The sequence below is a fragment of the Desmodus rotundus genome, chromosome X, assembly GCF_022682495.2.
Source record: "Desmodus rotundus isolate HL8 chromosome X, HLdesRot8A.1, whole genome shotgun sequence".
NCBI classification, from domain to species: Eukaryota; Metazoa; Chordata; class Mammalia; order Chiroptera; family Phyllostomidae; genus Desmodus; species Desmodus rotundus.
Window position 1 is genome coordinate 80,814,978 of NC_071400.1, and position 26,721 is coordinate 80,841,698.

The following is a 26,721-nucleotide window of genomic DNA, read 5'->3' on the forward strand; positions in this document are numbered from 1 at the left end:
GGTAAAATACCAGATTTATAGCTAATGGTTACAATGCAATGGCAGTGTAGTGAATCCCAGTTGAATTGGCGCACTGGTGCACACAACAGCATAGGTTAGTTTACCATACTGTCTAGGTTTGGCCAAGAAAATCCCTGAGATTATGGGGCAGAGCACAGAAAATTCTGATGGACTTAACAAGTCCAGAGAGGAAGGTTTCCTCATCGACCATTGCAATCGGAGATGAAGCAAGTGAGGTTGAGGGCGATTCCTGATGACAGAACCCTCAGGAGAGTTTTTCACTGGGACCAGATGTGAATGCCCTAGTCAACAGGAGGCAATAGGGAACTCATGTGAGAGTTTGAGCCTCCCCAGGACAGGCATGTCTTCAAAGTCACAGAAAGACCAGTCACGTTCTCTAGCTTTGACTCTTCCTAAGACATTTCCAAGTTGAGTTACATAGAGAATTTTATAGGCAGGCTTTGGAAAAAAGCACAATAGGAATGAGAAATTGTTACTGAACTAAGAACTACATAACTATAAAGTAAAGGCAAAGTAGAACTGCTTATTTTTTAAGTTTAATCAAACATTCCTCCAAATTCATGTATTTTTCCACAGTTATCAAGCATTCACTTTTGAAATAAAGTTGAAGAAAACTCTGTACAGTATAAATAATAAATATTAACATTAGAAGCCTGTTATAAAATATTTAAAGTTACTTTTTGAGGCTTGTAGAATAAAACTATGAGTAACAAATTTGAGATAGGCAAAGCCTGTTATTGTTTTAGAAAAAAATGGGAGCTTTTAGGAAAAAAATTGTTAGTTGAAAAGATTGTGGTGTGGAACCTTGAATGTTTTCTTCCATTTAGATATGCACACAGGGTTCTGTAAACATGAACATAACCTACTAACTAGTTTATGATAACATAATAGAAACATTGTATTTGTTTTTTTTAAATAAAAAGGCTATAGTAAAAGTATTAACTGGAGAAGTCCAAAATACTTGCAAATAAAAACACACTGGTAAGTTAACAAATTTCCAATCTACTTGAAAAAAGAGATCAAGTACTAACAAGCTCAAATCCAGTTTTCATGCATTTCTGGTTGCACCTGCATTTTCGAGATAATTCTTGATTTTGAATTCCCCAAGTGGTAGCATGTAATATTGGAGAATGCAAAGCCCCTGAAATCTATTGAAACATTCTTCTCCATGATTTTATTTTAAGATGACAGCGACTGAATTGTTTTCTGGAACAGACTTATCAAGTACTCAGATTTGCTTCAAGGATTGCATTTCCTGAAGTTCAATTTGAAAGACCCTTGAAAGAAACAAATAGAAAGTAAAGAGGTTGTCCGGATAAAAAGAACTTAAGCACGGTGTATCAGATAAAGAACCCACAAAAAATTCCACCCAAATGACATCTTTCTAAGTATAAATAATGCAGGGTAATTGTAATGCTTTGTATTACTAAACAAACAATGTGTTTCTTTAAATTTTCATAAAAACTCATTGCCCGCTAAAAGATTAGCTTTCCCTTTTCACAAATTTAGTACTTGTTTTAGTACATCTCTAAGAAGCAGGACAGAATGAATGGCGTTACTGTATTTGGTCACCGTAACATAGATGTGCTCAGATTTGCTGTCACAAACGGGCCACATAGATTTGTGGCGGTCTGACTCCACCGTGTGGTGTACTGGCAATTTTGCTTCTCAATTTATATTTGTTAACGGAGCCTTCTTTTTCTGCCTTTTGAGCTTCTCAAGTGTAAAAATCATTCTCGGTGGTAAGGAAATGCATGCGTCGTGTATAAAACTTTGTGACAGGTATGCTCTTATTAGATATGAAAGTAGTTGTAGTTGAAGAGACTTCCTTGCATTCCATTTGTGTTTTACAACCCGAGGGCAGGAACGAGCTGCCTCAGGGTGTGAATTGATCAGTTACCTGTGGTGATTAGAGAACTGGGTCTTTTGATTCTAAATTGAGTTAGAAATATTTCACTTTTGTATTTAGTGATATGAGCTCACGGGAGTAAAGTTTAACTTTTTAGACAATAAAACTACGTATTCCAAGGGTATGAGAATATGTGTTCAACAGAATATTTCTTTTTCTTTTTTAGATTTTATGTACTTATTTTTAGAGAGTGGGGAAGGGAGGGAGAAAGAGAGGGGGAGGAAGATTGATCAGTGGTCTCTCGCGCGCTCCCAACTGGAGACCTGGCCGCAACCCAGGCATGTGCCCTGAGCAGGAATTGAAGCGGCGCCCTTTGGGTTTGCTGGATGACTCCCAGTCCACTGAGCTCCACCAGTCAGGGCAGAGGATTTTATCGCAAAAAATACTTAAACCAAAATCTTAGATGATATGACTGCAGCATCAACTGCCCATGCCAGCCCATTTAAAGAGATTTTTTTTATTAAAGTACTAAATTAAGGTGATATCTTATTCACTTAAATAGCAGAAAGTAAATGGGGAAACCTTCTAATATAGAAATCTCTCTTCTAGATATTGAAATCACAAACTTAAGGGCTATGTCAAAAATGGTATGATTAAAATATAAAACCTATGCATGTGTCTTTGCAATGATTTTACAGAATAAAATGATCAAATTGTGTAACTGCAGAGAAACACGTGGCATGAATGTTGTTTACTCCCTAATGTTCCTGAAGACATCCTAAAACACAGAGATTCAGTTTTAGTACCTGTGGTCTATGAAAACAATCCAAGTACCTAGGGCACGCCCCAGGCCAATCACGTGAAACCCTGTGGGTGGACTCAGTTGTCAGAATTTTTGGAACCTCCCCGCAGTTATTCTAATGTGTAGCCAAGGTTGAGAGCAACTCTGGAGGGTGCGTTGCTGGTCATGGCTGAATTTCTCCAGCACTTGATTCACAGCTCAGTTCTCACCACTCCTTGATAAAGACTTCTAACTATAACTGTGTTGAGATTTCAGTGGGAGGCAGTCAGGGTGGAAATCAAACTACTGGTCACTTTCTCTCCTATTTTAATTGTCCCTAAGTGACTACTGGTCACTTTCTCTCCTATTTTAATTACTCTTAGGAGAAATGGGTAAACGTAGAACATGTAGCTGAGAACTCCTGCATGAACATATTAATTGGGACAAATAGAATTCTCAGCGTGGCTCTTAGAGGATGAACTCCGCTTGGTTTTCTTTATTTTCTTTACCAGCCCCCCAATTCCGCATATGATGACATGCCAGGCATCTTGGACGTGCCTCTAAATCATTGTAGGGGCCCTCATAACTATGTCTAAATAGCTACTTAAATGTCTTTAAGTGTTAAAATTATGAAGATAGGTTAATCTGCACTTGTTTCCGTGTCCAGTGATTTCATGTTTGCAATCTCCATCATGTAGGAACGATCCCCCATGGGTGGGTAGCTGTTGAAAAGCTCCATATTATTATGTGTGGATAAGGCACAGTTCATAGATGAAGCCCTGGCCCTGTTCCTCAGATAACCACAAGAAGCAGGGGCTTTGCACTGCAGTGACTGAAGTAGCTAAGCTACTCCTTTTCTTTTGTCTGGCAGCTGTCTGATTCTGTCTTTTGCAACCTCACGTCCCACAAAGTAGATTCATGTACATGAATAACAGGAAAAAATTGAGTAGTTTAGGAAGCAAACCAATTATCATCAAAGGGGAAGACATCTTAATCAACATAGGGACGCGCTCCTTATATTTTTTCGTACCATTAACACTGTGGTGAAGCCTGAGTATCAGTAGATAGAAAAGAGGGATCTTCTTTTTACTAGAGAAAGCTGTTAATTTAAACCGATTGTGTTCGATGCAGATCAGAACAACTGATAATTGAGGTCTTCCTTTGTTTTTGGAAGCTAAACTTGATAACTCCCTTTAAATATATTGAGCCATGGTTAAATGTAAGCATTCCAAACAATCTAAATTAATGGCTTAAAAAACCAAGACTTAACTGCAGATTTTGGTGTATTAGATTAAGCTTATGATTTCGTTATGGAATAAAACAGACTTTTAGAGTGTAAATACGCATATTTGATTGCCAAATGACTCAGAACAGTCTAACTCTACAGCCCACCTCACTGATATATGAACTAGACAGTGTAAACCCACGTAGGGAATTTGTTCAGGAGTTATTTGATAATAAAATAATTTAACCACAGAATAAGAAAATGCAGAACCATGACAGACACTTGGGTTCCAATAGGAAACCCCCCCCACTGGAGTCATAGCAGAAATACGTTCTTTTACCCAGCAACGTAGATAGGATGGCGAGCACAATGCACGTCATTTTAAGACTGCCCCTACTTTGAAATGCTGCCTCTGTGTGTTACGACATAGAACTGATCACTCCCCTATTGAGCATGCCTACTATTGTTATTTAGACATGTTTAGTAGTGAAGGAGGTAATCACAAGCAAGAGTTGCACAAGTTGCAAAAGATTATACACATGCCACAAGCCGTTGACTGTACCTGGAAACACTGCGCAGCAATGGACGTCTTTCTTCTTATGAACTCAGAGGTGTACTTCTCAAGTCCGCCATTCAGCTACAGCATTCCGTTGTGCAAAATCTCCCTACGAATCTTCAATATAAAAGGGAAACTAGAAGCATCATACTAGCGTCCCAGTGAAGACTCTTGCAGTACTCTGAGTATTTTGTCGTGGTTTAGATTCAACCCATTTTCCTTGTGTTCTGTCATATAAATGGGTATTCCAAAAAACTGACAGAAGTTATGGATCTAAAATGCACACCCAGATAACCCTTGCCATAGCATGCCCTGTTTTATATGATTTTATTTTTTTTAAGCATTTGTGACTATCCCAAACATCCCTATTTATTTTTTCATTACTTTGTTGTTGTTTCGCTCACCAGCCTCCACTGCCTACGCATGAAGGGTCGGCCACCAGAGAGCAGGGCTGCCCAGCGGGTCCCCAGTAACTAATTATCTGGGGCACTCACTAGATTCTCCCAAGACCTAGTCCCCAAAGATGTGCCAGACAAGTGTCCTAGGAGCTGTTAGGGAGAAATTTAGTATTTTAATTTTAAAAGACACTGTTAATGTAGGATTTTTCAAAGAATATATTTGAGGAATTTTGTTCAATAACCTGGAATCAACTTAAAGGGTGGTTATTTATCAATGACCACGATGATGTCCACTATAAGAATGTACGGTAGTAACATAATGTTTCAGTGTTTCATATCCAGATTCTTTGAATGGATTTCATTTCTAAAGTATTTTTACTGAGGCTGGGACTTCAACACAGATCTTCCTTCTCCATTTTGATAATTAGCTCTCTCCCAAGCAAAAATTAACCTGTAGCTAATATAGTTCACCAATATTTCTATGCATGTATCCGAATTTCCCCCTAAAGCTTTGTCTCTTCACTTACCTAATTTGAAAAGTAACCATAATTGCTTGAAAATGCATATTTATAATGTAATGGGCTATTCCGTTATCATCACTATTATTATCCTTATCGTAACTAAGAATAACACCATTTCTCAGGTTTATTGTAAGGAATAATAATTTTGCACAATGTTTACTTTTTTATTTTAAAAGGTTTTTTCATCAAGGTTACTTCCAAAATTTTACATGTTGCGTTAGCCTGCTTCCAAGCTTAAAAGGCTGACCCCAACTTAATACGCCATGGAAACTTCTTTATCCAGAAATCTGTCCATATACCTCCTAATCCACAGAACTCATATGCCAAGGAACAGTGTTTTGGAAACACTAAAATAAGATGTTTCCTTCATGTCATTCCTGTGCCCAGAATGAAAGAACATGGCGGCCATCAGTTAATTTATTAAAGTTCCTACAATAACTCTCCACAAAAGGACTTACAGTGAGTTGAACTAAGTCAATAGGTACATTTATTTTCGTGATATCAAAATGTTTTCCATTGCATGAATTTATACACATATACACAAATTGCATATATGCATATATAATAAATGTGTATACTTATACATACACAGTTAATAAGTATGTATTGAGGGTTCCAATATACCTCACCAACCTGAAGTAGCCTGTGATCAAGTTGTTCAATATATAACTAGCTGGTTGGCCTGATAACCGTTTCTGATAAAAGTCAAAACTGCTGTATCTGAAAAAGCTTAATTTTAATTTAATATGGTTTCTACCTCATCTAATCAACTTATAGGGCTTTTTTTTCTTTTTACAAACAGTAATAAAAAGCTGTGTGAATTTCTTAACTTTTTTTACTCATCGTATTCTTGCAAAGTGTAATCTGAAACTTTTAAAAATCATCTGCCCATGAGCATAATTACATTTTTTCATGTTCTTCATATTTTAAAAGTACAAATTACCCACGATCCTTTAGTTCATTTTCTTTTATTAATTTTGTGAGTATGTGTTATATATGGACATTTCCCCTTCTCAGGGATGCAATTTCAAAATTGCTAATGTTTAAAAATGACTAATCTAATGGTGTTACATTTCTCTATTAATAGTCTCACTATGACATCTTGTAAAATTTTTCTTTTTTGAAACGTGAGTTATTTTCTCTGGAATCATTTTATTTGACATCACAAAAGCTCCAATAATTATTTTGTATAAAGTTTCCTTTATTCCATTAAATACTTTAGACAGCTACAGCTTAATTTTCTGTCATTAATTTGATACATGAGGATGTTCTGATGAGGTAAATCCGGAGAAAAAGCTCTGCTCTTGGCTCAGTTAATTGTAAAGTGCTATGTTGGAAATGTCACTAATGCTTGATTGGTTTTTAGTTCTGTAATTTGCCCTTTACCATTTTTAATAGAAAAATGGTTATTTTGATTGCCATTGTTAATAAGTAGTGCTACTTATGAACATAATTACGGTTTTGTCAAATGTCCTTTTTTTGGTAATGGCATGGCAATTTAATTTGGTTTATATTTTTTCCACTTTCATGAAAAAAAACAAAAAACAAAGCAAAATCATCCCTAGCGATCCTGGAAGATACTGGAATGAGAAAACCTATTAGAGGACATGTGGCTGTTCCGGATCAGCAGCCCCCGACTTGCTTGTTCGGCTCCTTTTCTTTCTGTTGGAAATGATTGATTTTATATGAAGCCAAGCTGATAAGTTCAGATCAGTTGTTTGGTTTCTTCAGACGCAGCCTGGTACATTTATATTTTACGGTGAGAATAGAACTCAAACTGTGCAGTCTTTATTTAGATCTTTAGCAGATCTTATATTGGTAGCCAAGTAAGGAAATGATTTTCCTTTGAATTAAAGCAGCTGTTCTCAATGTTTTCTTCTACGATATAATTTTTTTTTTCATTTTCTGATTATAATGTCAGGAAAGATGATAGAGTGTTTGTCTTATTTTTATTAGAGGAGTTTGTAAATAAGAGATTTCCATTCTGCCTACAAGTTTCTATAATACTGTTATTTAAACAGATCACTTATTCCACAATAAGTCTGCCCTAAAGTGATAAGCATTTTTAATTATGTTTCCAGAATAATAATCTGATAAAATTAAATAAAGGTAAGTGCTAAACAATATCCTGAATACTAATTAAAAATGATTTATCAGTTGAAAGTATGAATTGCAGAATTAATTTGTAAAAGTGCTAGCTGAATATAAGGGTGATGAATGATATATAACTTCCCAAAGTTGAATTGGTTAGAATTATATATTAATTTCTATCTTAGAACTTTAATAATGAATTAGATTGTTGTTCCTGAATATAGTCATTAAGTATAATTCTGAGTATAAAGGATAATTTGAGTAAAGAACTTCATCTCTCTTGGATAGCACGATATATATTAATATATAAAATATCCTGAGAAGCTCTGTAGTGTAGACACATGTTTGCCCTTAAATTCTAAAATCTTAGCCACTGGGCTCTTTTCATGCATAATTTATAAAGAAATTTTGATCTCTAATAATATTGGAACAGTACTATAAATATGAGAATTTTTGTAGAAATGCTGCTTATAAATTATGCTGTAATCTCAGTTTTATATGCTAGTCAACCATCATTTATTTTCAGTTTTAATGATTTTGGTAGTGGTGACCCTTTAACAGTACAGATACGCATGCCCTCAGCAGCCTCTCTGTTTGCTGTAACTGGGAACATTTGAGAGTCCGTGTAATGCTTTGCATTGAGTTTCAAATTGCCAGACCTCCCTTTCATAAGATAGGCGGTTCTTCTCATCCTCTGGTGACAGATGAAAGTTCAGTTTTTGCTTGCATGTTTGTAAGTCATGGTTGTTACTATTGTTTCTGGCTCACTTGTAAAAATGTGGACTTCTGTCATCAGAAGGCCTGGTTGCAGTGATCACGTAAGTTAACTTGGCAGCTTTGAGGGGGCCAGTCTTTAAAGAAAAGAAAAGAAAGAAGAAAGAAAAACTAAATTGAAAATTGTAAGTTACATGCTGAGTTATAGTAGAGTTTTGGCAAGTGAGGGGCCCTGAAACTTAAGGTGCAATAACTTCACATTAATTCCTCCTTTAAACAGTAATTCCCGCTCTACCCACACTCAGTCTTTCCGTCCGTGCAACCGAGTGTGAACACTCCGCATGCTCCAAACCCGGTCTTTGCTAGCAAGGTTCACCCTGGAAGGAGATTCTTATTGCCTGCCACTCCAAAACCCCTTCTCACTCATATGCAATTTAAATTAGGCCAACTTCTTAAAATTTTACCAGATTCTAGAGTAGAAATGAATTTCCCTTCTCTTTTATCACAGAACATGAGGTTTTCTATTACACATTTGTGCTTTGTAATTTAATTATATCTCTATGTTGTATCTCCCTAGAACAAAAGTATCTTAAGAATAAGGACACTAGTTTCGTTCTCACTATATGGCATTAAGTAGTAGATGCAGAACTTGTTTCCTGAATTGAATTAATAAACTACTATTAATATACAAATCATATTAAATGTCTGTTTTGTCTAACAGATGACCATTTGGGGGTGCTTTTATGTTTTAATCATAATTTAAGAGGTAATATAATTGTTTAAAGGGCATGGAGTTCGTTATTTTCTAGGTATGTTACCTTGGACAACTCATTGTTTCCGCCCTCACTTGTAATGAGGATGATAAATATTTAGTTTGATCAGGTGACTAAATGAATTTATGTGAACTGTCGGTAGTTTCTCTTCTCCTCCTCATAGACCGTTCCTTCTCTTTCTTTACTGCTTTCCTTCTTGTCCGCATCCCTTAAGTTCCTATATTCTCCATGGTTCTTTCCTGGCCTTCCCTCTAATATTCAAGTACCCTAAAATAAATACCAACTGTACAAGTGCACACTGCTGTTTTGAAAAACATACATACACATCCATATATGTAGCTACATATGGAGTGATTAATAAAATACAAAATCACTTCAAAGTATTACTGAATTTATAGTAGCATTTTCTCTTTTTTTAATTTTTATTGTTATTCAATTACAGTTGTGTGCCTTTTCTCCCCATCCCTCCACCCCACCCCATCCAAACCCACCTCCCTCCCCCCGCCTCCACCTTCCCCCATGATGTTGTCCAGGTGTCCTTTATAGTAGTTCCTGTAGACCCCTCTCCCCACTGGCCCCTCCCCACTCCCCTCTGGCTGTTGTTAGATTGTTCTTATAGTAGCATTTTCTTATTATGAATTTCCTTAACTATTAAGTATTAGTCATAAAACTGTTATTGTCTGTGATTCTGATCACTTTTAAACTTTATCCTCATATTGAAAATACTGGAAACTTCTCATTTGTGACATTCAGTTATTTAAATACCTCATTCCCAACTAAGTTTCTAGTTCTGTTTCTTCCAACGCCCTTTCATTCTCTGTGTATTATGTCAGGTCTCCTAAACTCTTCATGCTGTTCAGTGCCCCTTGTATTCACTCAATTAGGAATGCTTTTGTTTTTAAAATGTCCCATCTCCTTGCATATTCATTACACTATGTAGGACGCTTAGATTCAAAGTCAGAAAATTGAATTAACTAAAGCAGAAACAAAAATGAGGGCAGGAAGTTTGTCATAAGGATACAGAGGTTGTCTCCTGGAAATCAAGGGCAAAGGTACAATTTTGATTTAAGAAAGAAATGAATGAATCTCTTATTTCGGTCTCTGCACACTCTAGGATTTGACCCACTCGTAAAACTGGCTCAGAATTAAGTCAGGCACAGACATACTTTTGAATAGAACTTGATCAAAATTGTCTTCACTCAATAGAGAAAATACAGACATATTTTTAGTTATTTAAAGTTCAAAAACCAGTCTCTGCAGGAAGCTAATAAGTATCTATCAGACAAAAAGCAAGGCCAATTGAGGCATTTAACTTCCCTTTCCGATTTCCATAGTTGCCCTGAAATGTAGCTGAAACACAGCACAGAATGACTGAGTCGAGATCACTATTAAGGAAACTGCCCGCATGAAATCTTCTCATTATACCTTACCCTGTGACAGTTAGCTTTTTTATAAAGGTTAATATTTTGTCTTTGGTCACATGTGAGTGTTAATTTAAAGATAAGAGAATATCATTTTTACATATTACATACAAATAGATATTTTCTTCTGAAACTGATATCTGGAATAGCTTGTTCATTCTCACTGACATTCAAAAGGATAATGTCTTTTTCACAATAACCCCATTAGGAGAGAAATAAGTCATTTGATTTCTGATAACTTTCAAATAAGTACAAAAAACTATTATCATTTTAAAAGAAGCTATATTGTAACAATGTTTTAAGAGAGTTTCTGAATTCTATCTTCTTGGAAAGTGAGTGGTTCGTTGCAATAACGTGCGGAGCATTCTGACTAATAATGCTGTCCTCCCAACAGAAAATCCAATCGGATTTGACAAGTCACGAGATCAGTTTAGAAGAAATGAAGAAACACAACCAGGGAAAGGAGGCTGCCCAAAGGGTACTATCCCAAATCGATGTGGCACAGGTACTTACCATTATAAAAACTAAGGACCTTGTTTGGTTTGGTGTTAAAACGTAGTCTACATTAGACAACTAGATTAGTAGCAAAATGTGGATTGAGGGCATTGTTGGAAAACTACAATGCGATATATAAATGTTACAGACTTCTTTGGGTTGTACGTTGCAAGGATAAAATAAGTTAATAAATTACCTTTTATTATAACATTTGGTGAAGTCTTCTCCCAAATGCACATATTGTTTGTGCTGGACAAATGGAAAAAAGGAATTGGTTTGTTTTTTATTTTTATTCTTATTTATAATGATGAATAATTTTAATCAAATGAATAATAAGTAATTTTAATAAAAATGAAATTGAGTGATCATTGTTTGGAAGGCAGGATTAAATCGGTATTTTCTTACATGGTCTTTACAGAAAAAATTGCAAGATGTTTCCATGAAGTTTCGGTTATTCCAGAAACCAGCCAATTTTGAGCAGCGTCTGCAGGAAAGTAAGATGATTTTAGACGAAGTGAAGATGCACTTGCCTGCATTGGAAACCAAGAGCGTCGAACAGGAAGTAGTACAGTCACAGTTAAATCACTGTGTGGTACGTATTTCTGGTGACAAATACGCAGCTGGCCTTGACTTTCCTTATTAAGAAGTATTTCATGGTCCTCTTTTATAACAGAAATTTATTTTAAGATAACTATGAAATTATACTATACGATTTTGAGATTAAGAACAAAAATCAGCACATGTGTATTGAGAGACAACAACTTTTACTGAAATAGTAGCCAGTTAATGTCTTCTATGAGTGTCTTTTGAGTCTATAATTCTCTAAGAACTGTCCAGAATATAAAAGGAATCTTTGTTATTTAATTCTTATGGCTCTTTGAATACATTTTTAAATGGAAATACTGAAAAAGAAATACAGTGTGTTCTCAACGTCATTGATAGGTTCTATAATTTTAAGTAAACCAAAATGTAACAAAACCAAGCTTACCATAGGCTCATTGACATAAGCAAAAATTAGGTTGCTATGGCATCTCATCAATATTATAATGAAATGACATTGAATAAAATGACCTTATTCGAGGACCTGCTGTATATTAGTCTGGAAACAGGAACAACAATAATAGTTGCAGTGAGAAAAAACCACATCAAGTGTGAGTAGCAAGTAAGCTTTTAATGATCTACACCAGTTACCTCTAATTCTCAAGGCCACCAATTAAATGAAAGAAGTTAAAGACAAAAGCTGGTGAAGGGCAAAATCAAGATTTCAATTCAGGTGATCTTACTCCAAAAGCTGATACCTTTCCATTAAATGCCGGTGCCAGATATATATTGAAGTGCCAGCATGCAACAAAAACAGAATAAAAAGGCATCAAAGGGATAATTACACTGTAGTGTAAATCTTCATTGGCCGTTGGGATTTTGAGTAGTGTCCTTTGTTGCAATTATTGGAAACTCACCAGGTCAGAGGGCTCCTGTGGCAACATAAAACTGAACGATGAGAGCATCTACTAGAGTAATGCGAGTAGTATTGTAACTCTCTGTGTTCTGTGGACTGTCACGGTAGAAACCACATAAAATAAAAGCACCAAATGTTATTAATTACCATTAAAGGGAGAAATGTTTATCCATTTAGTAACTGTGACTGTGCAAGGCAAAGTTATCTGTTTTAAGTATTGTTTCTGCATCCGCTTCATAGCGTAAATGAAAGAGACACCTGTAGTGCATTTCAATCATATCATTACGAATGGGAAAGTACATTTTAGCAAAAAAATTTATATATTGTAAAAAATTGGGAAGTATTTTTATTTAATAACATTTTTCATAATACAGACTGCATTTTAGTGCCATAATTATTATAAATAGTCTTATCCCCCCCAAAATAAATTTTGAATATAATGATGTATAGTTATTAGATGAGTAACTGTTAGATGAGTAACTGATATTAGATTAGTAATGTTAGGCATACATGGGAACATATGTCATCTTAAATTTTGCTAAAAGGATTAAAGGCAAAATGACCCAAGTACACTGCTGTTATGACTAAATATATTTGCACAGGGAGAGCTGTTTATTTTCTTCCGGGAACAAGTCTCTAATGGTACCTCATAAAATTCGTCTGGCAGTAAAGCCCGCATACTCGTGCCCAGCTGTGACTGTCCCAGGCTCAGTGCAAAGAGCCCAAGGTTCTTGCTCAATTTATTTCTGGTTCTGGTTTAAACGCCAGGGCCGATTCAAGTAGCCCTACTATGGAAGATAATTTTTTTACAATTTTTATATTTTTTCACCACTTAAGATGCCCTATTGCATATATGATAATCATGGCTTTTGGCTTTAAGAAGTTTTTTTTCTATTAAAAAAATGTCTTATTGACATCAACACAAATAAATAGAAAGAGTATTTTCCTAAAATAGAAATAAATATTTTCTCTGCCTATTGAATGACATGATGTTAATGAATAATATTACTTTGAATAAACTCTCATCATAAAGGTAAATCATTAAGACATTTTTAAACTTGAGGAAATTATTTGGAAGTATCTCTGATTCCAAAATTCACAGAGTAGATTCCCAACATGACAACTGACAATTTGAATCATTCTAAACATGTAGATATGTTCATGTTTAGAAATTCTAAACATATCTAGGTATATTAAAGTGGGGTAAAAAAGTAAATCATCTGGGAAGCTCTGTCAGAACTCACAATTATTAACAAAGAATATTTATATCAAACAATCAGAGGGGATTAAGATGGAAACAGATTATGTGTGTAGCCTTAATGAATAAGATAATTCCTCAGCTTTTACAAAATATTTTGTTTTAAACATTGATTTTTAAACTGAAAATAGAAAACAAACCCGATTTTCCTTCTAATTCCCAAAATCCACAAGTCCCTGGTAGCAACTTTATTTCCTAGTACCAGTGAAATAAACAGTTGACATTCAGACTTAACCACCGACCACGTTAAAGCAGTGATGTATAATGCCAGCCTTGATATATGCATGCGTGCGTAGGTATGTGCACGCAAGGATGCATAGAAACACACGTACCCTTCCAGGAAAATAGCTACAAGGCAAAGTTATGAGAGTTGCTGCACAAGGCTTCGTGAAGCAGTGCATGTGTTCTTTGTAGTTTTAAGGGGCATGTGAGTTTTAAGTAATATATTTATATCTGTTTATAGTTCATTGATCAGCCCCATAAAGAAAATTGATTTGTACCATCTAATTAACCTATGGAACATTTCCTTTCCTCCTTCTCTATGATTGAGTACATTGAAAATAGGAATTGGAAATTTGTATGTTCCATCCCCACGAGAACAGCAGTGGCTGCCTCTCCTGGCTGCCACTGAGCCCCCGGTCCCTCCTGTACTCTCTGGAAGGTAGTGAGCACTCGAGAAACACCTGGTGAATGAGTAGATGAAGTTTTCCAAACTTGCAGCTGGAATTATATAACTGTCACATTTAAACTATTGTATACCAACTATACTTACGTAAAATGCAATAAAATAAAATACACATTTCAATACCGTTTAGGAATTCTCTTTACAAACCTGCATTGGACAACTAAATATATGTATGATGTACTCTTACCTTAGGACGGATAACTACAAACTATGCCCGTATGTGTATATGTCATTGCAAACAGGAACTTTAAATTAACAGAAAATGCAAAAGCTAGATGCTGATTACAGCCACAAAACACTGCCTCATTAAGACTGTCACCAGGAAATAGCAGTTAAGGTGGTCTCTGTCCCTGTTTCTTTTTATTAATAAGGGCATGAGCCCAACACCGCTACTTACTATTCTGTTTCCTTTTATGTTTTAACTTAGAACTTGTATAAAAGTCTGAGTGAAGTGAAGTCTGAAGTGGAGATGGTGATAAAAACTGGACGTCAGATTGTACAGAAGAAACAGACAGAAAACCCTAAAGAGCTCGATGACAGAATAACAGCTTTGAAATTGCATTATAATGAGCTGGGAGCAAAGGTACGTGCGCTGAAGCCACAAGCACTGGCTGCTTCCCACTTTCTTTGTAAATTGTAAGGTAAAGGGAGAGGCAGGAATTATGTGCAACAGATGTGTCAGAAAGTTTTAATAATTTTCAATAGATACATAAATATATGCATTCCCACATATATGCATAGAGATTAGGATAGATTCACATGTGCCGTTCTTTTTAAGAAACAATTAATTAATGAGGATCTTTTTCCAGTCTGTGTTTAAAAATATGTAACGCTTAGGGAGATTGTCATTGGTCCACCCGATAGTTGTAAAAGGGTTTCTCTGATCTACACTTGACTTTGTTCATTGTGTAGATTTACATGTGCTGATGCAGAGGCTGTACCTACTTGCATTTGGGTACAATGGAGTTGACATACTGCACATAGATCACGTTTGCTATAATAGAGTCCGCACCTTCCCCAGAAATCGTTTCCCTGTATGGCAAGCATTGTGTTGTCTGCCACATTTGACTCATAAGATAGCACTGATAGCCAGCTAAGGCCTATGGTTCTGTGATTATTTTTATATTTTTGTCCTGATCAGGGTCTAATTAAAGATGTTTGCATCTCTCCATCTCCTCTTTTCAAAACCGTCGGCTGTCTAGTGTAGTTATCTCACTTCCCTCAAATTTAGAGCTTCGATGGTTCAAAATAATGATAGTTCCCAAAAAGTATGCAAAAATACATGGCTAGTCAACATCCTGGACTGACCTGACCTTTGCTATCCCAGGATCCTACATTACTCTAAGCTATGTAAAAGTTCTTCTTTTTGTGCTCAGCTAAGATTTAGGTAACATTTGGCACTCAATCATGTCATTAAAGCAAAATGAAACATTGCTAAGAAATCATACCTAGCTTGAGTAGCATGACAATACAGCAAAAATGTTGGGCAGAAATTTATTTTTGAAATAAAGCTTTAGAAATATTAATGACAAAGGGAATACTTATAAACGTCATGTTATAACAAGGTGGTAGTATTCCTTCTCTAAGAAAACTCAGCTGCATTTAAATCTTCCAAGCTCCTTCAACACAATGGTTTTATTTAATAAAATTAGAAGAAACAAAGCATATCATAATATATTATTCTTTTTATATAAAAAGGCAAACCCTTCTATTTTAATCACCTTCAGAATTCAGATAGTTGTACTGGCTCTAGTCGATACACGTTACCTTTCTACGTTAGTCACCTCAGGCTGCTGTAACGAAATGCCATAGGCTGGGTTATTTAAATAACACAAGTGTATTTCTCACAGTTCTGACGGCTGGGAAGTTCAAGATCAAGACTAGTGAGGACTAGTGAGGACTCTCTTCCTGGCTTGCAGATAGCAGCCTACTGATACTCATTATGTCTTCACAAGGGGGCCTGCTGTGGGAAGGGCGGAGAGAGGGAGGCAGAGAGAATGAGAATCTTTCTTTTTCTTCTTAAACATTTTATTTATTTATTTTAAAGAGAAGGGAAGGGAAGGAGAAAGAGAGGGAGATAAACATCAGCGTGTGGTTGCCTCTTGTGCACCTCCTACTAGGGACCTGGCCTGCAATCCAGGCATGTGCCCTGACTGGGAATTGAACCAGTGACCCTTTCGTTCACAGGCTGGTGCTCAATCCACTGAGCTACACCAGCCAGGACTCTATTTCTTCTAATAAGGCCATAAATTCTATCATATTAGAGTCCTACCCTGTTAATCTCATTTGTCCTTAATTCCTAAAAATCCCATCCAGGTACAGTCACGTTGGAGATGGGAGGTTTGGGCTTCAATATTAATTTCGGTGGGGCGGATTCAGTTCAGTCCATAGCATCTTTCTTAACACACTTTTATTAGTTTGTTTACACTCACCAACTTTGTTATTCCTGTTCAATGAATAGCAATCGAAGAGTTTCTTATATCTAAAGATCTGCCTAATTTTATTGAGAGATTTGACACCTAACACCGAGATGCATTGATACTTGTAATACTTGTTGTGGCTTCTCTGTGCCTTGATTTTTATGGGAATAAACCTAAATAGCATTGTTTATATCAGCCTCAAATACTCACAGCCTCAACACTCCTATCAGCCTCGCGTTTTACAGTGTTCATGAGTCTGTGACTGTTGAAACTCTCTGCTGCAGGTGGCACTCTTATGTAAGTGTATTCTGCTCCACGCAGTCACACACACAAAAGTGTAAACCTCAAGTTTCCTTCAGAGGGCAGTGTTTCCTGTTTTATTAAGTTCTGTTTATATCCTGTTTGTTTATTCTGCTTATATCCTAGTTCGCTGTATATAAACAGAATAAATAAAAACCAGTAATGCATTCGCTCTAAGAAGATATAATTTCTTTTTTTTAAATAAATTTCTATTTATTGAATTGAGAAAGACAGGAAAGGAGAGAGAGAAAGAAACATGGATTTTTGTTCCACTTAGTTATGCCTTCCTTGGTTGCTTCTTGGATGTGCCCTGACTGGGGATCGAACCCGTAATCTTCACATGTCGGGATGATGGTCTAGCGAACTGAACTACCAGGCCAGGACAAGATAGAATTTCTTTGGAATATTGAATCTAGAATTCTTTCCTTCCAATAGTGCATAGAAATAATAAATATGCATAGAAACAGTTCATAAGGTATATATTTTTTTCCCTCCTGCCCATGAATAAAATCCTTATAGTCGCAAGGGAAGATGCTTTTACTTCCCTGAAGGGAAAAAGAGAAGGGAAAATTCTGTAAAACTACAATTTGACTTTGCATCCTCAGCAACTAAACATTTTCAAAATTTATATACACCTCTGTTAAAGAAAGTAGTAAATTTTGTTGAGTATTTGGAATTCATATTAAAGTTCCAGGGTGTTTATTTTGATTGTAGCACTTTAAAATCTTTACACATATTTTCACTTGTAGAACACACACACACATCAGGAAGACATTCTGGGCTTTTCACTAAACCAACCAGACAACTAAGCTACGCACTTACAAAATGTGGGCACACCTGCAGAGGCAGCGGAGAAATACATATTTGCCCCTTTGTATGAGAACGTGAAAGAGTGTGATTTTGAGGGTCCGTTTTCAACACTGAGGCCTAGAATGCAGGATCACATTATCATCTTCTCTATTAATAAGAGTGAAAATTGTGTTTTGGAATTATTTTTCTTTTGCCCCCACTGAACGACAGAAGCATGTTTAAAGAGAAAGTGACCTATAATTTTTGTGTTGTTTTTGTACAAACATATGACACTTTACAGATGTAATGACAGTGACATTGGCCATGTAAGTGTTGTACCGATAGTTTTACCTCTTGAAAGGGTTAATATTCTTTCTTCATTTTGATTTCTTAGCTGCAGGAGCAAGGCTCGTGTGCATATGGAGGATTGTTAACCTCCTGGCCCGTCTCTGTGACCAATGATTGAAGGTTTTCTAAGAGAAATGCATCCTATCTTCAGTTTGACTTCCACAATTCTACTTATTTTTAAAAATTGGCCCTAAATTATTCACATGAGAGAACATCATTTTAGCTTTTGTTTGTACCTGCTAGAGGACACTGTCTTTTGGAGAAAAGACCTCATCTTTCCTATGTTGTGTTTATTCACGACTAATATTCAGCACATAGAATTTTGCAAAAATGTTCTTTTTCAAAAGTAAGACAAAGGTTATTGTCAAGTGACAAAAATATGAAAGTTCCAATTAAGTGGCTATAACTGAGGTTGAGCTGACAAAGTAAACCAAATTACAGGTTGTTATCGTTCTTCTCAGGTAACGGAAAGAAAGCAACAGTTGGAGAAATGCTTGAAATTGTCCCGTAAGATGCGAAAGGAAATGAATGCGCTGACAGAATGGCTGGCAGCTACAGACACGGAGCTGACAAAGAGATCAGCCGTTGAAGGAATGCCTAGTAATTTGGATGCCGAAGTTGCCTGGGGGAAGGTAAAACCTGTATCACTGGAGGTTATTTTTAACATTCATGAAAACACACAGTTGCATAATTTCATAAGGGACTATTAATGTGCAACAATAATAGAATTGTAAATGTTATCTTGCTTCCTTTTCTCTTTCTCAAAAATTCATCAGTGGTTTAACTCTTTCTGTGTCAGCACGACAATAAAACCATTGGGAAGCTTTAGCAAAAGTCTCCCCAAAGCTTGTTTAGAATTAGGTAGCTTATGCTTAAGTCTTTTAAAAATGCATACATTATTCACCACAAAGTGAGTCCAAGGATGAGATACTCTGTTTCCTAGTTTGCCTAAGACTGACTACCCAGATGGACCCAACAGCCATGAAGAGGGCAAGGGAGCAGAGACCGGAGACAGTTGGGCCGGACAGGTCTGGCAAGATCAGCAGGTTGCTTTTTGTCACACACCTACAGAAATCTCAAGGGATCTGTGCAGCTGCTGTCGTCTTCCTCAGCCAAAGGGCACAGAGTTTTCTTAGTCCTCAGCTGGGAAATTCTTGGTGTTTCTCTAACAGCCAGTCAGGCATTATTGCTCCCTAAATTCAAGGTCGAGGCACGCCATTTCATTTTGCACTTGATTCATTGCTAGAAAGTGTGTTGATATAAAGGAAGTAATTGGAATTTATAATTTGTTTTCACCTTAAACTTTGCCAAAGCATAGGGCATTTATAAAAAACAAATCGTAACACACCCCATCCCCTCGATATTTTAATACTTGCCTGTATTAACTAGATGTTTAAAAGCTCTGTGCTTTATTTTCTTTAAGATTTTATGTATTTATTTTAGAGCAAAGGGAAGGGAAGAAGAAAGAGAGGGGAGAAACATCAACGTGTGGTTGCCTCTCGAGCGCCCCCTACTGGGGACCTGGCCCACAACCCAGGCACGTGGCCTGACTGGGAATCGAACTGGTGACCTTCCAATTCTCGGCCACACCAGCCAGGGTGCTGTGCTTTATTTTTAACTCAAAAAGGCTATATAGATTATCCAAAATTGGGAAGTTGTAATTTCCTTATGTAAAAACTTAAATCATACAGTGACATGAAAACTGATAACTGATTTTATGTAGATTCAGAGGACAAGTAGATATAAAAGTTTGTCACATGTAGTTTTTTCAAATGGATAGTAGTAAATGCATTTCTTTTATTTTGCTGTTTAGAATAGATTTATTATTACAGATAAGATATTGAATTGTATTTATTACTTCAGAACAATATATATGTATGTGTGTGTGTGTGTGTGTGTGTGTGTGTATATATATATATATATATATATATATATGGATGTATCACTCAGTACTAGAGTAATATATATATTACTTTAGTAGTGAGTGTACAGAGAGTACAGGTTAAAAATTACATTGGCCTTATTTTTCCCTCCTCACCCAAACAAATACTGCATTTTTATGTGATGATTTAATTTGAACCAGTGACAGTCATATACTTAGATACAGGCTGGGCTGCTGTAAGAAATAAGCTAAAAATACCATGGCTCCAGGAAGGCAGAGGTTTATTTCTAGCTCATGGAAGTTCTGGGTGGAAGAAGTAACTTTTCGCCATGAAATTCTCCAAAGACATAGGTCCGTCTTCCTCCATTGTTCAGCAGTCCTCTGGGTATTTGTATTCTCATAGCAAAACCTGCTCCCCAACACCACTGCTGGGCCCCAGCTCACAGAAAGAAGGGAGACGATGAAGTGAAGGACAACCAGCTCTCTCTCTTCAAGGTGTATTATGACAGCCCCGTGCACTATCTCTGCTCAAATTCCACTTGCCAAATTTTAGTCACGTGAACCTATCTAGCCTCCAGAGAGAGGAGCAAAAGATGGCCTCTCGCTGGGTGGCCAGTGTGTCCTAGTAAAATGCTGAGTGGATCTCATACAAATACAAAGAAAGAGAGGATGCATTGCTTTTGACCAGAGTAGTATCACCGCTGCCTTTTACATCATAAGACAAAGGCAGCAAGAAGCCCGCATGATCTGTCTCTCTATTTAAGCACACATGACTGCTGGTAGTTTCCGCCAGAAGTACTCACGAACAAACAGAAAACCCAGAGAAGACTTATGGTCTGTTGAAGTATGAGCGATAGTAAACTGGCCATGGGGCAAGCAGTACAGGTAGAGGGTTCATGAATGTGACGCAGGCTTCATTCTTAGTTATCCTCCCCTTAATATTATGAAGAATGCCTTTGATTGTTCCTATGCAGTTTTGATGGGTGCACTGGTTTGCTAGGTCTGCCATGACGAAGTAGCATAGCTGCGGTGACTTGAAGAAGAGAAACTGATTTCCTTACAGTTTTGGAGGCTGCGAGCCCAAGGTCAGGGTTTCAGCAGAGTTGGTTTCTTCTGAGGGCTCTCAGTTCAGCTTGTAAATAGCTGTCTTCTTGCATCTTCATACAATCTTCCCTTTGTACATGCCTGGGTACAAATCACTCTTCTTACGAGGACACCAGTCATATTGGGTTAGGGCCCACCCTAATGGTCTTGTTTCAACTTCATTACCTTCTTAAATGTCCTGTCTCCAAATATGGTCACATTCTGGGGTGTTCAGGTTAGGATTCAGCATATAATTTTAGGGGACACTATTTCAGCTCATAAAAAGGAACCGTATAAAAAAATAGGACTTCCTCAGGTGTAGAAAAGAAGGAAATCTTACCCTTTGTGCCAGCATGGATGGACCTGGACAACATTATGCTGAGTGTAATGAGCTAGTCAGAGAAAGACAAATACTGTACGATTTCACTCATATGTGGAATCTAATGAATGAAATGGACTAACAAACAAAATGGGGACAGACTCATGGACAGAGCAGGCTGACAGTCGGAGGGCATAGGTGGGGGTTTGGTGGACGGATTAAGCAAAAAAGAAAAAAGAGAACTCATGGGCACCTACAATAGTGTGGTGAGCGCCTAGGAGAGGGGGGTGGGGGGGGTGGGGGGAGGATAGGAGGGATAAATGGTGATGGACAGAGACGTGACTTGGGGTGGTGAGCACACAGTGCAGTGTACAGATGATGCGTTGTGGAATTGTGTACCTGAAATATGTATAATTTTGTTAACTAGTGTCACCCAAAAAAATTCAGTACAAAGAAAAAATAGTAACTTCGTCATATGTATATTGAGTTCACACAATTCAACCCTTACCAAAGAATGTGGAATGCTAATTTGACGGTACCGAGGAGTAGAGTTAGACATGAAAGGAATTTGAAAAATTCTGCCTACAGTTTAAAACTGAGGTGAAATTATAAAAATATGTCACATATGAACTCTGGATTCCAGAGTGTCTATAAGATCATTGAATAAGTAACTATGGCGATAGTTTCGCAATACGATCATTGAATAAGTAACTATAGAGATATTTTTGCAATAGGCTCACCATAAAATTTGAAATATTGTAAGATAATGAACTTGGCAAAGATTTCTAGATTATCCCTGTCATATTAGAAGGTTTGAGCGGTCTGGAGATGTCAGCTTATTGAATCTGTCTGGGAAGTGTTTTCTATAAACCCAAGAAACAATACTAATTTGACACCCATCGAGAAACAAGTGTAGAAAACTGGCATTTCTTTTCTTTATTTATATCATAACTTACTGCTCTCTTTGGGTCTTTTGCAACACTAAACTGCTAATGGCATACTCTGAAAACCCTCAGTGGTCAAAGCAAAGGATACACATTTGCATCTAAATTACGTAATTTTTAATAGACTCATTTGCAAGGTGTTGAAGCTGTTTCAAAAATCACAATAATACAATCATATCATGTGACCTGAATATCTACAGCAGTCACATTTATATTTCTATGTTTTTAATATGAAAATAATCAAACTCATAAATGAAACCCCATGAATCCTTAGTACATACATTCCTATTTCACACGCTCTCTTGGTGGATAGAGAACTTGATTCAAAATGTTGGTCTCATCTGCCGTTTCAAAGGATAAATGCCAGATTTTTTTTCAGAAGAAATTGAGTACTCATTTAAATGCAGGACATTAAAGGTATTTGTCAATCATTCCAAGTATATTTGACTTGGAGAAAATTTGAATATAGAATCAATTTATTTTTAAACTGTTTCACTTATTTCTACTGAATTTCTCCCAGTTTTATTGATCTAAGAGCATTATATTATTTAAATATGAAAATATTTGAATGTCTAGATAAAATATTCTTATACATAAAATTAAATTACCAATGAAATGTTTATTTGACCTTTAGTTTATCTGAGTATAGCCTATGTTCAAATATATTGACTACAATGCAATCTTTTCAGTTTTATTTCACTATATTTAAATGATAATGATTTATTATAGATCTAATTCCAGAAAAAAAAAGGATTATTGAGAGTGGCTTAAAGAAATACATGGGATTGACCGGTCAAAGATAAATAAACTGGAAAGCTAGAGGAAGGGACACTTGCAGTAGGAAAATAACAGACACAGTTGCCCATGGATGGCGGAATAGGCAGGGAAATAAAGCCTCAAAATATGGCACCAAGCTTCCTGTCAGGCAAAACCAACAACTAGATTATTCTTTAATCATATGAACACTTAACATGAGATCTACCCACTAAAAAATGTTAGTGGATAATAATAGTCATGCAAACTATAGGCATAGGATTACCTAGAATCTCTAGATTCATTTTGCATAACTGACACAGAAGGAGATATGAGATTCCGTTGTCCAAATTGTCAAAAGAGTCATTAAATATTCGATTGTACTAGTCATATGCAGGCTTTTATTGAATTGATATTCAGAAGAAAAAATCGGAGGGATAGGGAATGAGAGAGCACCCTTATTGATATTGTTACAATAAACATAATTAAAAGGGTTTCTCTTGTCATTTCTCTACCGGCGCACCTCCAGGCAGAAGCAGTCTCATGAGTCTGACCCTGAACCAGGGCCATGCCTTCTTCGGGAATGGGTATCAGGAGCTTAGCACTGCAAGAGCCTTTTGATAGGTCAAGGCTATTGCAGAAGCAGACTTCCCACAATGAATTCTCTCATCTAACTTTCCCTCCCACTCAGAATCCTGTAGTCACACATTCAAAACCACGGGCGTGAGAACACATGGATCTTCTCAAAGGTACTGAGCGGTGCGTGACAGGATTCCAGGTGTTTACAGGCACCATCTCCTTGCTAAGGACTGTAAACCTGAGAATCTCATGGGTATCCCAGATCAGATGTTCAGTGATCCCACAAGGGAAAGAGTGGAAGAACCTCCAGAAGTAGCTAGGAGGGTGGCAAGGTTGGTTAGCTGGAGGCGCAGCCAGGGGCGAGCAAACTGCTCTCTCATCCACCTTACGACCATGCTTCCGGATTGCAGTTAGAGGGGGAGAAAATGGATCAATTTAAAAGGACATCCATACTTTTCAGAAGGTGAAAGAAAAACATTTTACATTAAAACAACAGGAAGCAGGTATTTTACAATAATAATAACAAATGACAAAGAAGTTTAATAGTGGGAATCAAAAGTTATTAGTGCGAAAGTAAAATTCCTAAAGCCCAGTGACCCTTTCACCGTTTAGTAAATTCACACAAGGTGCCTCCATTGGAGTAGATAAGGAGGACAAAATTGATGGTGAGATTTTTACTTTATTGTTGTTCAGTTACAGTTGTCTGCATTTTCTCCCCACCACTCCCCCCGCCCAGCCAATCCCACCTCCCTCCCTTGCTTCCACCCTCCCCCTTGGTTTTGTCCATGTGTCCTTTATAGTAGTTCCTGATAATTTTTAAAAGCCCTGCGCACTCCTAGCCACTGTGATCTGAACACCAGAGATTCCACGAGGGAACCGTCACTGGTGTTTGTTACCCCATTAGTGATCAGGCATCGCCTAGCCCTTCATACCTTACGAAACTGTTACTGCAGTTTACCAGCTTGCGAGGAGAAACGCGGATTGATGTCTATAGAACAGAAAAAGGAAGGAAATGGTAGAACTAGGGGAAATTACCAGTGCCTGAGGGGTTTGCAACTCGCACTGCACAAGATCCTTGAGCTGTCATAATACCATCTCGTCTCTTGGACTACTGGGTGGACATGAATGATTTCACTTGCCAAGACGGCAGGGAAAATGTCTGTTTTATTCCATGGTGTTTCCCATGCACCTAACGTAGTATCTGACACACAGTATGTGCTCGCTAAATAATCTGTTTGGTAAGAGTAATTGCAATTTAAGACCAAAAAAACCCCATACTGACAAAGCATTTCTTCAGAGAGAAAAACAATGATGCTGTTAAAATGATAGTAAGCTTTAGAACAAATGGAAACAGGAACAATCACGGGATCAGATGCTCCCATTTAGTGGATGAGAAAAGGCAAGTCCTGGTACCTATAGCAAATCTGCAAGTAGAATTCAATAGTGTCTCTGATTTCAATAGCATTTTTTCCACTGTGGTTGTTGTTATAAATCTTATTTTCTAGTAATTGTAAGGTAACCTAACTCAAAATGAGAAAAAAGTATGTATTTATCATCCACAATGAGTATAAAATACAGAATGGTTAATTTTTAATTAAATCATATTTTTACTGTTATGGTGTTACAGTTGTCCCAGTTCTCCCTCTTTGACCTCCTCCACCCAGCCCCCTCCCCCCCGCTCCCACAGTCAGTCCCCACACTGCTGTCCATGTCCACGGGGGTCATTTATATTGTTCTTTGTCTAGTCCCCTCCCCTTCTTTCCACCATTATCTCCCTCCCTCCTCCCCTCTGGTCACTGTTGGTCTGTTCCATGTTTCCATGCCTGTGGTTCTATTTTGTTCATTAGTTTATTTTGTTCATTAGATTCCTATTATAGGTGAGATCATACGGTATTTGTCTTTTACTGCCTGGCTTATCTCACTTAGCATAATGCTCTCCAGTTCCATCCATGCTGTTGTGAAGGGTAGGGGCTCCTTCTTTCTCTCTGCTGTATAGTATTCCATCGTGTAAATGTACCACCATTTTTTGATCCATTCATTTACTGGTGGGCACTTAGGCCATTTCCAGCACTTGGCTATTGTAAATAACGCTGCTGTGAACATAGGGGTGCATGGGTTCTTTTGAACTGGTGTTTTGGGATTCTTAGGGTGTAATCCCAGCAAGGGAAATAAAGGAAAAAATAAACAAATGGACCTATATCAAACTAAAAAGCTTCTGCACAGCAGAATGGTTCAATTTGAAGTGTAGAATATATAAGTGCACATGAAAATCTTGTATGCATTGGTCACCTGATATAGTCTATAGTCAGTTGCCACTGGTGTGATTTTAGATTTTGAATATTATTTATTAATGTCTTTAAATCACCCTGATTAGTTGGATATAAGTAAATCAGTTCTAAATATCATTATTACTGACCACAAATGTTTGGCATATGAATTGAGCACAAATATATAACTATAGGCAAGTAAATATTATCTGAGTAAGTAGTTTATATCTCTGATAATCACTATGTTTGAAAAATACAAGTTTCATAAATAAATCAACAAACAAGTGCTGGTGAGGTTGTGGAGAAAAGGGAACCCTAGTGCACTGTTGGTGGGAACGCAGACTGGTACAGCCACTGTGGAAAACAGTATGGAATTTCCTCAAAAAACTAAAAATGGAACTGCCTTTTCACCCAGCAATTCCACTGCTGGGATTATACGCTAAGAATCCTGAAACACCAATTCAAAGGAACCTATGCACCCCAATGTTCATAGCACAATTTATAATAGGCAAGTGCTGGAAACAGCCTAAGTGCCCATCAGTAAATGAGTGGATCAAAAAACTATGGTACATTTAGATGACGGAATAGTACACAGCAGAGAGAAAGAAGGAGCTCCTACCCTTCATGACTGGGTGGATGGAACTGGAGAGCATTATGCTAAGTGAGATAAGCCAGGCGGTAAAAGACAAATACCGTATGATCTCACCTATAATAGGAATCTAATGAACAAAATAAACTAATGAACAAAATAGAGCCACAGGCATGGAAACATGGAACAGACCAACAGTGACCA

At 37.0% G+C, this 26,721-nt stretch overlaps 1 protein-coding gene across 5 annotated transcripts in view; it reads left to right on the forward strand.

The window, feature by feature from the left end:
- Positions 1-26,721, forward strand: part of DMD (dystrophin) — a 1,965,474-nt gene that overhangs the window by 812,936 nt on the left and 1,125,817 nt on the right. For all 5 annotated transcript variants that reach the window (XM_053917632.1, XM_053917633.2, XM_053917631.1 and 2 more), the window contains 4 exons: positions 10,745-10,855; positions 11,264-11,437; positions 14,672-14,827; positions 18,563-18,733. In XM_053917632.1, the coding sequence (XP_053773607.1) occupies positions 10,745-10,855; positions 11,264-11,437; positions 14,672-14,827; positions 18,563-18,733 (612 nt within the window). The remainder of the gene's footprint in view (positions 1-10,744; positions 10,856-11,263; positions 11,438-14,671; positions 14,828-18,562; positions 18,734-26,721) is intronic.